Raw genomic sequence first — 12,878 nt, 5'->3', positions numbered from 1 at the left:
TTATTTTCTTTTTATATATATTAAAAAATGTTAAACTGTGTTTCCAATTTTTTGTTTTTATTTAATTTTTAATTTATTTTTTTTTTAATTTTCATTTTTTTTTGTTTTATTTTTTTTAATTGGTTTTTATTTTGTTGTCTGTCTTTTTTGTTGATTTTTATTTTCTATATTTTTTTCATTTTTATATATATTTTCATTAATGGCATGCATGCGTATTTTAAGATTTTAAGTGCGCAAAGTAATTGAAAACGCCGGAAAGCTAATGCGTTGAAAAACTGGGTCTCAGCAATGCAACATGGGGCAATTTATTTTGATATTTATGGTTGTCTTATGCCATTTGTTTTAAAAATTTTAAAGTTGAAAATTTTTAAATTTTTTAGCTACCTTTTTAAGTATACATTTTAATTATCATTACTTTTTTATTTTTTTTTTTGTAGTAAACTATTGATTTCCTTAATAAATTTCCACAATTTTCACTGTTCCACATTCTCTTTTCACACTTCCAAATAATTCACTCATTTTCTATGCATTAGAGCTCATTAAATAATCTACGATTGCATTTCAATTACAAGCCAATTACTGTAATTACTTCTATTAGCACGTGCTCTGACACACACTCGTATACATTTTTTTCAATAAAATCATTTACATTTCACTTTAATACAATAAACGAAATCCAATGCACCGTTCACTGTCAGCACTCGCACCCGTTTGCTGTTAGGAATTTGCGTGTAAGTCGCTTTTAATCGCCACGCACGTTTTCATTAACGCTGCGCAAGCGCTGCACACATTACAGCATTATCGCGCACATTACATACATAAATACATAAAAGCTACAAACTCCAATAAAATCCTAAAGAAAAAAAGTGAATTTCTTTTAACAACTTAGCGTACAGCACGATCTATTCACCGGCAGTTGTAGAATGCGAATGCAAACAGAAAGCAGGCGCTTGAGCGCGTTGAGTTCGAGGGAGTACGTTGTAGTTGAAGTCGAGTTGGTAGTTTGAATATATATTTTTACAAGTTTACGTTTGCGCGCTCATAACGTGTCATATTTTAAGCACGTATACTTATGTATATCTATAATATAGAGTATGTGGGTCTACATTACATTACTGTTACTCATTGCTGAGCGTTTTGTCTGTTATATTTTTGTTAAATATTTACAATTTCTTGCATTACTTTTAAGGTATGTTAATGAATTGTTAACATATTCTATTTGCATACCTTATTACTTTACTTTAGCTTTATGGGAATGTCATGTTCAGTGGCGGTGCAAGTGGGTTAAAAATTTCCTTATTGTAGAAGTTAAAAAAAATCGAAAATAACAGCGGGAACTCTGTGTAACAATCAATAATCACACTTTTCAAACGGTTTAACTAAGACACACCAAATTTGGGCAATTCTCTCATTTGTCGTGAATCGAACAAACTGGTATAAATGTCAGAAAAACTGGTATAAATGTCAAATAAACTGGTATAAATGTCGGGCAACCTGTTGCAAATGTCGAATGAACTGGTATAAATGTCAAATGAACTGGCATAAATGTCAAATGAACTGGCATAAATGTCAGACAAACTACTATGTCAACTAATGTCAAATAATCTGATATAAATGTCGAATGAACTGGTATAAATGTCAAATGAACTGCCATAAATGTCAAACAAACTGGTATAAATGCCCATCATTTGTCGTTGTTCGAACAAATTGGTATAAATGTCGGACAACCTGTTGTAAATGTCGAACAAACTGATATAAATGTCAAATAAACTGGTATAGATGTCAGACAACCTGTTGTAAATGTCGAACAAGTTGGTATAAATATCGAAAAAACTGGTATAAATGTCAAATGAAATTGTATAAATGTCTATCATTTGTAGTGGATCGAACAAACTGGTATAAATGTCAGACAACCTGTTGTAAATGTCAAACAAGTTAGTATAAATGTCGAAAAAACTGGTATAAATGTCGAACAGACTACCATAAACGAGTAAGAGAGACAAAAAGGATTATACAGCTGTTCTGAGATGTCTACAAGCTCTCTATTAGCGAGTTCAACTATATTAATTTGTAATGTAAATTCTTCGAGTCTTGAATGGAGATTTTTTTTTTCGAAATTTAATACTCAAACCCTGTTAGTTCAATACATATTTTCATCCTTCATATTTGTATTATTATATTCTGCCAAGACCCATGTCAGGAAAGTGCGAATGGCATAATTAATGAAGAAAATTATTTTTTAATTGCTATAGCCCTTTTGTAAGCAAAATGAAACGATTATCGTAAAGAAAAAATTTTATTACAAACATCAGCGGGTCTAATCTTATCAAAAATCTCAATAATTGCTATATATTTATAAATATATGCAAAAAAAAAAATATTTAAAATCAATTGTTACAAACGTAATTACTTCACAGAGCCAGTCAAATCATTTCCATAGCTACCGACACGCGAATCGAACGCAAATCTTGCTTGCTTTTAATTACATATATTGTTGCAATTCCGGGGGTTTTGATTTTCCACACATGTAATGTATATTTAATTTGATTATGCGATAAGTGACAATTAATTCCATATAATAATTGAAATCCCTAGAAAAACTAGTGAGTATTCGCTATAAAATAAAGTAATAAATAAGCTATATTTACTCACTAGAAAATCTGGAGTGCATATAAACTAGTACATAGCACTTACTGTTTACTTAAAAAACATTACTTTTTCATTTGAAAAATGGTAATTCAAGTATACTTACTTGTAGGTATTCAATAAAAAGCCGTTATGAATAGAATTTATTATAGCAGCTAGTAACATTCGTGACAAGTCTACTGTTAATACCAGCATTTATTAACCGAACACGTGCCGAGTTCTATAGCATGTACTCAGTGGAGCTTTGAATTTTAATTACAAATGATTAAAAGTAATTAGAAGTTGACTTAGGTTAGTACGAGTTGTTTGCAAGTATTTATTATTAATTTTGCGGTTAACAATTTGAGTGAGGTTATTCCCCTTTAATATACGTATTTTTAGATGGTTAGCCTTTTTGTAATCTACCAAACTCGGCAATTGCAGAAATCCTAAGGTCTATTCGTCAGTTATTTTACCTTATTTATTGCCATCTAGCCTAGACACAAGCTTCATGATCAAGAATTTTTCACCAAACGAATGGACCCAAGTATTTTAAGCTGTCACATTAACACTTCAAGAGATTTTTTTCGGATGTTGTTATCATTTGATACATATTAGAGAATAGTGTTCTTTTATATCGTATATCGGCTGATAACATTTTACTATGAAAATATTTGTATTCAATCTGTATACCCCGAAGATTCAGAATATGGCCCGGGTATTGACAAGTTATCGACTTAGAAATAGCATTGTTGACTGATGAACGATGGTGACCTATAATCTATATTATGAAATGAAATGAAACAAATTACATTTTTTCATCTTAATCCTTGATCTATATTTTTAAGCTACAGCTTAGAAAAGAGCATTGAAAGAGAAATGCTTAAAGTTTCATGTATTAACACTAGAGTTTACTTCAGTTTTATTTTTAGACACCTTTGCGCCTATAATGTGCGCATCGTGAACCGTTGTTGGTAATATAATATCTGTGGTTTCTGGGAAGAAAATCGATAGAATTCCACTTGTAATAGCACAAATGGCAAATAATATAGCGGGAGCATTTACATGGACCTTGGCCTGGAAAATTAAAAAAAATTGTTAAATTATTTTAAAATATTAAATGTGAAATTATAATATACGTGGTGTGTTCAAAAAATAATGGGAATTGTAAAATTTAAAATTTCACAAGGATTAAAGACATGTTTTTTATGAGCTTGACGAATTTCGTTTGCTTGTTCGTAAATTCTTGGTCAAAAACAATACTGTAACGATGCCCCCCATCTCCGTACTCGCCAGCCATGAATCCGCGTGACCTTTTCCTATTTCCAAAAATAAAGAGAAACTGAAGCGCTGGCATAAATGCATAATATCGATTGGGGACTATATTAAAGGCGACAACATTTCTGTCGAAGAATTAATAAATATTTTTTTCGAAAAACGAAAATTCCCGTTATTTTTTTAACACACTGGTAGAACTAAATACAATAGCTTTGACAATTACGGGTGTATTTTTTACCACAAAACGGTGCATTCGCGATCACGGGGGTGATGAATAGATTGTTCGCTACAGTTTTCTTATGAACCGATGTACATAAGACTGCTATATATCACTAGCCACTAGCCACTCTTTCTGAATACAATTATTATAACCTTTCCAGGTTAAAGTTCTTCTTGAATCTTTGATAATATGATAAGTAGCTTAAGTTAATTATGTTAATGGGAGCTATTTTGAGTTATTTTAATAAATTTCTTCGAGATTTTGATTTATGTTAATAATTGTTTAGAGACAGGAACTTCAAATTGTGAAGTCTTTCACATTTGCCCTCATTTTTTTTTTTAAACCTAAAGACCTTCCTTAATTTATGCCTACTTAAGCTACTCTAATGCATTGATAATGGGTAATGAAGTTGGCTGCAATTGATTGAATGGTGTATAAGAACCATCTGTAAGTGGTAGAACTCTTTTTTCTTGTCGTTCTATTGATCTTCTAAATTATTATTAAATCTACATACTAGAAATAACTCAAATTCGACAGTGATTGCCCCATAATCTTCCAAACGATCTATGTGAGAATTTTGAAAATCTACCCATGACATTTCTAAAGCACAAATCTTCAACTTCAAACTGCATTTGTTCGGAATAATCTTCCTCTGTGCTCTGTCTTTAGTTGTGGTAATGGTTCCATGTTTTAATTTTCGATTCCATTTGGATTCACTAACTAACTAATCACTTTCAAGTGGTCACTTTGTAGTGTTTATGGTCGTGTATCTCATTATCGATCAATCGATGCTGGTACTTATGGAAGCAGTGTTGCATTTACAACTATTATCGTTTACCAGTTAAGCTATGTAAGCTACTCACCAACAGCGGCGTTTGCGGTGCCAACATAGAGCCCACACGCCCCACCATCGAACAGAACGACAGCAAACTGTTGCGTACGTTTGTCGGAAAGATTTCCGATGTGAAAAAGTATAATACTTGAAAAGCTGCGGTAATCATCAGCTTGCCAATTAGGAAAAATATTAGACGCCATACAAATTGATCTGTGAATATCAAAAAACTCGATTAGCTCAATCGTTTTTCAAACAAAGTACTTTATCATTTGTTTGTAAAACACTTACCGGACGGTAGAAAGGTCGTTATCAAACAACACAGACCACTCAACAACATCGTACCGCACAGTGAGTATCTTCTGCCAAAGCGTGGCATGATAGCGAGTGGCAAAAAGAAGCCGGGTATCTCGATAAGCGCAATATAAATGAAATTATTATATTTATCACCATCCAAAAGTACCGCATTCAAACTGATGCCATAATAGACGAGCACAACGATAATCCAACAGTATGAACAGTTTATAATGCGCCAAGTTAGTTTCTTAAAAGACTCTTTAATCGGAAAACGACCACCTGTTGCCGTGGCCAATTTCACGCGATTCCCCAAAATCAATTTATCCAGCGAACTTTCGGAGAGTTTGCGTTTATTCACACGCGCGGCACGTTGCAATAGCTGCTTCGCATCGTCCTCTTTAGCCTGACTCAGCAGCCAACGTATGCTCTCCGGCATTATCCAAATGTAGGTGATAAATACCACAGCCGGTATGTAAACAATACGCAATATGGTGCGCCAATTTTGATAATATTTTGCTACAACCGCAAGCGCTACCTCGCCGATCGCGTAGAAAATGGTGATCACACTGCAGGCCATTACACGACGCTTCGGACCGACCAATTCAATGCCTAAAATGAAGCAGACAGAGTACATAGGACTCGATGCCAGGTTATCGAGAAATTCGAAAATTATAAACGATGTGTAGCTGGGCGCGAACGAGCGTAGTATGCCGAAGAGCGCGCTAAAGAAACCACCATAAGCGAGCGCATTGCGTCGTCCATAGCTGGGAGTATAGAGAAAAAGTACATAATTACATCTAATATATTTTCATCAATTTTACACTTACCGATCTGATATAAAACCACCCAAGGGTATGCCAACAAATTGTCCCAGATTGCCTATTGTACCCACCATCGCCAGTTTCCATTCATCCTCGCAGTAAATGTTGAACTACCGAAAGAAAATACAGTTATTTATTTTGAATTTATGTAAGTTAGCTTTATAAATTCAACAAACCTCATTTGCTATAGTCACTTCCTTATCACGATATATGAAATTGTTGTCTGAACATCTCTCCTTCTGTTCGCTATCAAAATTATGTACATAACAGTGGCCGAGTGACGCATTTTGTGGTATTTGATTATGGCTGTAATTACCCACAAAACGATTACATTGATCCAAACCATTATTTTTCATGGGAATGCTAAATTTTGTCCAGCTCTCCTCGTATGCGCTTGAAGCGCTATCGCATTCTGGAATTTTACATCTGATAAAATAAGAAATTTCATAATTTAAAAGAGATCTGAACAAAATTTAGTTCAAAATGGTAAGATTAGTAGAATAATTCAATAATATTAATTATTTGAGAGATTCCAGTTTTTTCAAGGATTTCAAAGAGCTGTCTATATCTTTGAAACAAATTAAGTGTTTAAATTCCGGTTGGTCTGGTTCTACTCATGATACTCCAAATAAAAGAAATATCTAAGATTCGTAAACATGCTATAGCATACAACTTCAGGAACGACATATAAGTTAACGCTCTGGTAAAGTTTTTGCAATATACTCGTACGAATTATAAGGATATATAGACCATATTCCTTCCCGGTATCTCATAAGACTTTTTTTGACAAATAGTTTTTTAAATCTTCGATTCGGTTTGGCCTTTGAAAATCGGATGACGAAATTGACCTCTAAAATTTTTGTAAATAGTGATGTTCTCCTCAAAAAGTTTTGTAAAACTTGGTGTAATCTGGTACCTGTACAGTTTTATTCAGGGTATTTTCGGTAATATAATATTTTTGATTTTTTCGAGTGAAATAATCTCAATATCTAGTCCTGTTACGAAAAGTTTAATTATGTGGCTGTGATTTATATAAGATCAAATAGTATCCAAAGCACTCTGTAAGGTCTTTTCATTTTTCAGATTAGTGAAAGCTCTCATGTATTTTTGTACCTCCTATCAAATTTCAAATAAAGATCTTTTATCTGTTATTAACATGAAAATGTAGTATATTGTTCGGAAATTACAACTTTTAAATAAGTAATCGTGGCCATTAGACAGCTTCAAGTGCCTATTAAGTGCGGACTCATGCATAATTATTGTAAATAGGTATATGTAAGTACATATTCGAATAGTATGACTCGTGTTATCAAAGTCATGTTCAAGTGTTATTGACATTAACAAGTGGCGCGATAAAAGGGGCTCTTGGACATGCGGTTAATTCGATGTTTCCTTGTTTGCTAGTGTAGTTAACAACGTTGTTGTTATCTCATTATTAATTTGTCTCAATTTCTTAAGTTTTCACTAAAAGTTTGAATGAAATCACTCAAGATTTACACTTTCATTCAAAAGGGTTTGTTATCTTTAATGTTTGTTTAAAATTTATATCTACTAACCCATTGAGTTGGTTTGGTGTTTGAAATATGAAATTCCTAGGAGGACTGTCGCACCCATTGCAAACCCTCTACACATTTACTATTTTTGCAAATATTTTTGGAAAAGATGTAAAATGCTAGTACTGAAACGAAATAAATTAGTCAAACCATAAAAGGGTTGCCAACTAATTTTCAATTTATGGAAACCCTGTTCCAAAGAAAAAAAGGTTAGCTTAAATTATTAAAGAAAATGAATTCCTTTATTGGCAACTATTTTCTTACGAAAAATAATTTTGGATAGACTCATAAGCAGCGTTTAAAGGGTAAAAAAGTAAACCCAAGAACTATAAATTAACAAATCAATAAAAATTAATATGTTTGTTCAAAAAATAACGGGAATAATAATAGTTGCCTAAAAGTCCAATTGTATTTTTTTTTATTTTGTCTTATGTTGATATACATGTCCATATCCGTAGTAGCCGCTAAGGTTATATTGTTTTTATGAGATTGGCGAATTTCGTTGCTTGTTCATAAATTCTTGAGCAAAAACAATACTGCGATGCCAATGCCTCAATATTCACCAGACATGGTGTGGTCACATTTCCTACTTCCACAAATAAAGACAACCTTAAAGGGCCGTCGTGTTCCAAGCATAGATAAAATCGCTGAAAAAGGCTATACCAACAAGTAAGGAAAGGCTAAGTGCAACCGAACATTTTATACTCTCGCGATTTATTGCTATATTTTTATTAAGATCACACACAATTTAACCCATATATTCAGCATTAAGTTCAATAGAAAAAACGAAAATCATCATATATAGTATATAGGCTGAGGTAACTCCTGAACCGATTTCACTAATTTTCAGCACTAACATACATTATATCTGAGAGTATATGCTCACTTAATTTGGCAAAGATATTTCACATATTACCCGATTTATAAGCTAATAAGCCCATTGTATTTTTGAAAATCTTATAATTAGCTATATGAGAGCTAGGGGAAGTTATGACCTGATTTTAACCATTTCTGATACAGAGACACAGTATTAGAAAAAAAATTTTTCCTCTGAATTAAATTAAAATACCTGCGAAATTTTCGGTGAAATTACCATGGGCACTGAATTCTTCATATTCGATTTTCGGGGCTTTGAAAAGTTATAGTCCAATTTCGACAATTTTTTCACAAGAGATGCCACAGATCATATACAGTATTTGTGTAAAGTTTTATTCCGCTATCTTATTAGTACATAGGGAACATATATATTATAAAGTGAACGAATCAGATGGAATTCAAAATTGAGTTATATGGGAAGTTGTCGTAGCCGGTTTACAACTATCTATTTTCCACACTTATCATCGGGGTGTCAAGAAAATATTATATACCGAATTTCATTGAAATCTGTCGAGTAGTTCCTGAGATATGGTTTTTGACCCATAAGTGGGCGGTGCCACGCCCATTTTCCATTTTGTAAAAAGATCTGAGTGCAGCTTCTTTCTGCTATTTCTTCTGTGAAATTTAGTGTTTCTGACGTTTTTCGTTAGTGAGTTAATGCAATTTTAGTAATTTTCAACCTAACCTTTGTATGGAAGGTGGGCGTGGTTAGTATCCGAATTCTTTAATTTTTGGACTGTATTAAGAAGTGGCTAAAAAAACGACTGCAGAAAGTTTGGTTTATATAGCTTTATTGGTTTGCGAGATATATACAAATAACCGATTTGGGGGCGGGGCCACGCCCAAAAATGCCCCTTACTAGTGCGATCCTTTATTCCAAATTTTACTTCTATAACTTTATTTATGGTTTAGTTATGACACTTTATGTGTTTTCGGTTTTCGCCATTTTTGCGCTTACCAGTGGTCCGATTTTGCCCAAGCACGGTCCCAAGGAACATGTGTTCCAAGTTTCATTAAGATATCTCAATTTTTACTCAAGTTATCCGTTGCAAGGATGGACGGACGGACGGACAGACATTCGGATTTTGACTCGTCTCGTCACCCTGATCATTTTGACCCATATATAGCTAATCTATAACTCGTTTAGTTTTATGACTTATAAACAACCGTTATGTGAACAAAACTATAATACTCTCTTAGCAACTTTTGTTGCGAGAGTATAAATATCGAGTTTCAGAAGCGTGCATTATATCGAATGTGGACTAACTATATATCAAAATACCCAAAAATTCCCGTTATTTTTAAACAAATAAAAATTTTTCGTATAAACGAATAAAATCTCTATAAACCTTAATTTTTTCATATTTTACATTTATATATCATACCTGTGCACTACACTACTCGCCGTAAAGACATATGTAATTGAAAATATCGCGCTGAACAACATTGCCATGCAAATCAGTAGCAATATGACCAACTGAAATGGACCAAATTGTCCGAGTCGTATAAGTATGCCATCCAAAGTGGACTCTTCCTTTTCTTCATTTTTCTCATAAACGGCGGCGAGATCAATATGCGACTGAGCGTTTGGCTGGCCATTCGGTAAATCATAAAGATCCCTGTGTGTAGTATTGGGATCCATTTTTTTAGAGATTTTATTGATCAATTTTCAGAAAAGAAAACAAAAATCAGATAGCAATAATTGCAATCCTTTTGCTTCACACCCAAAACACTTTGCATTTACATACACGCGCCACACTACGTTTAGACCACACGCGTGTTTGTTCGGAAGACTACAAGACTACTTTCTCCAGTCAACCCGTTGCGATCTGCTAGGCTTTGCCGTACGCGCTCAACTGCCTGTTCATTGGCTAACGTGTCTCCAAATCAGCAGATTGATAGATTGACGCGTACGTCGCGTCAATTTGCTTATCACAAGCGTCTCGAGCGTTTACTTCGCTTTCCTTTTTTTGTTTTTGTTTTTGCTTGCCTTTCTTTCTTTTTTTATTTTATGTTTTTTATCGCTGCGTCAAATCAGCCGTCCGTTGGTGTGTTGGGGGCAGGTGCCGCGTTTCGCATGCGTGTCCACTTGTGAGACACTGCCTTCATATATAGGAAGAGTATTCAGTTCAGTGCTTATGGGTAGAGCGGCGTAGTTGTAGTAGTGGTTCCTGCTTATAAAACAAATGTATACTAATGTTTAATGAGTTTGTTTATTTTTTTTATTGTCTTGTATTAAATTTGATAAACGCTAGATTTGATGTTTGTGCTTTCGGTTTCGCGTTGATTGTTTAATCATGACTCGCTGGTACATACAATGTAGGCCAAAGTACGACATTGATACTAGTTTAGTCAAATTAAAAATGATATTCTGTTATCGCTACTGGTGGCGTGAGAAATGTAATATTGCGCTATTATTTTATTTGTTTACGTACATACATATATATGTAGAAACAATTTTGTTGGTGAATTGCTCGATTGCATTGTTTACTAATATGTGTAGTCTATAATGTTGTGAGATCGTTGAACTTTGAAAAAAAATTAAGGGGGTATTCTGGTCTAAACGCATGAATATTAAGTATTTTTTAAACTAAGATAAAAAAATGAAAAACATTTTTAGTATCCATGTTTTTATATGTTTTTTACTGACATTTTAAAAATATAAAAAAAATTGGAAGAAATAAAAAAACCAAAATTCGTCGAGATACGGGCCGGTGGAAAAAAAGGTGCGTACTGGTTGACGTGATTGCAACCCTTGTAGAGATCTAAAACACAAAAAACAAGAAGATTCTTTATTAGTGAGGATGTCGTTATCGGGTTGACCATTTTCAAAAAAAAAAAAAAAAAACAAAAAATAACAAAATGGCGTCGACTTGAAAAAAAAAATGTTACCCTATTTTTTCGAATTTTTTAAAAATACTTCAAATCAAAATTTTTGGAAATCCAAGACAGACATGATAGAGCATTGTATAAAGAAGATATATACCAAATTCCAAAGGAATCTGTTCAGTAGAACTTGAGATATCATGTCAACCACCTCAAAAAAAGTAGTTTCGAGAAAAACGCGTTTAAAGTTTAGGAGACCGCTCGTCCGGCTCGGACGCCACGTCACAAAATCGGCTGTATCTCCGAAAATAAGTCGAATTTTGAAAAATGCTTCCAAGGTCATATTTTTGAAAGTCTACACTTTCAAAATATGCAAAAAAAAATCGATTTTTTCAAAATCCTAGACCAGAATACCCCCTTAAGACATGCAAATTCACATATCAAAGCGGGTGTTTTAAGATGGGATCTCAAATACTATTTTTTTCCACTTTTGTTTGAAGAGGAAACCTAAAAATGCTTCGTCTAATGATAACTTCCAGGTCAAGATTCAACACTTTCAACTAAAATCTGTATAAGTAGTATATTAAAAAAACGAGAATTTTTAAATTTCAGTGGTTAGGAAATTCCGTGTAACTTTTTCCTATTTCTAAACATAAAGAGAACCTTAAAGTCCGTAGTTTTATAAGCATATGAGAAAGGCTATCCCAAAAATCGAGTTTGAGAAGGGTTTCGACGATTGGAAGAAACGCTAGCATAAGTTATGTCGAACGAGAACTATTTTTTTAAAGACGACAACATTAATATAGACGAAAGAGTAAATATGTTTTTTAAAAACGAAAATTCCCATTATTTTTTGAACACACCTCGTAAAACTAGGTTTTTAAACCAAGAATCTTTGGAGAAATATGTTTATTATATACGAACTATAACGCCTATAAATTCCAGACTGTTTCGATTATTTAGTCCCGTCGGTTTTTAGAACGTATCTCAATTATTATGGACTGATTTTTTCAACTGAAAAATATAGTTTCCACTGGTTCAACACACTTAAATGGAATAGGAATAGGTCTATTGTAATTAAATGATAAGAGAAGTAAATAAACTACAGTACTACTACTTAGCGGCCAATTTGATATAACTATCTTTCATTTCAAACTGAGATCCACGCAATTTTCAATCATCTCCCAATAAAAAATAAATCTCTCTGATAATTGAGTTTTAAACTGCTCCACATTAAACGAAATGTTTCATATTACTTAATACAATTCTATAACAACGATCACCTTAATATCATTCAAATGCCACACAAGTCTATCATATTAGTAAATACAATAAATTAGCGAAATTAATTAAGTTTCAAATACTTGTTTGTTTTGTTGTTAATTAATGCTGATAGCAAACTACACATGTCGCTCTTTTGAGCGGGAAATAGCTGTCAGCTGTCGGGAGTATCAGTAACACAATAACAACTAATAGTACAAGCGAACCGCTACCGATTGCGATAACAATCATGCTCAAATATAATAGTTCACCGCTTTAATCTTTCGAGC

At 33.2% G+C, this 12,878-nt stretch overlaps 2 protein-coding genes across 3 annotated transcripts in view; one reads left to right on the top strand and one right to left on the bottom strand.

Annotated features, from left to right (window-relative positions):
- Nucleotides 1-12,878, top strand: part of LOC128921324 (DNA polymerase eta-like) — a 110,986-nt gene that overhangs the window by 36,950 nt on the left and 61,158 nt on the right. The gene's annotated exons all lie outside the window — the stretch shown is intronic.
- Nucleotides 95-10,707, bottom strand: LOC105209194 (organic cation transporter protein). 2 transcript variants are annotated; one of them, XM_054228552.1, is made up of 6 exons: nucleotides 9,888-10,707; nucleotides 6,250-6,379; nucleotides 6,080-6,183; nucleotides 5,247-6,016; nucleotides 4,987-5,168; nucleotides 95-3,702 (listed from the first exon to the last, which is right to left on the bottom strand). In XM_054228552.1, exons 1-6 carry the CDS (start codon nucleotides 10,142-10,144, stop codon nucleotides 3,517-3,519), a joined length of 1,629 nt encoding a protein of 542 aa, XP_054084527.1. In that variant the 5' UTR covers nucleotides 10,145-10,707; the 3' UTR covers nucleotides 95-3,516. The 2 variants fall into 2 exon arrangements, with proteins under 2 accessions (XP_054084527.1, XP_011177791.2); XM_011179489.3 differs by having other exon boundaries at nucleotides 6,250-6,499; nucleotides 9,888-10,702.

This window comes from Zeugodacus cucurbitae, chromosome 4 (assembly GCF_028554725.1).
Source record: "Zeugodacus cucurbitae isolate PBARC_wt_2022May chromosome 4, idZeuCucr1.2, whole genome shotgun sequence".
Classification (NCBI taxonomy): Eukaryota; Metazoa; Arthropoda; class Insecta; order Diptera; family Tephritidae; genus Zeugodacus; species Zeugodacus cucurbitae.
This window is presented reverse-complemented; position numbering and strand designations above follow the sequence as displayed.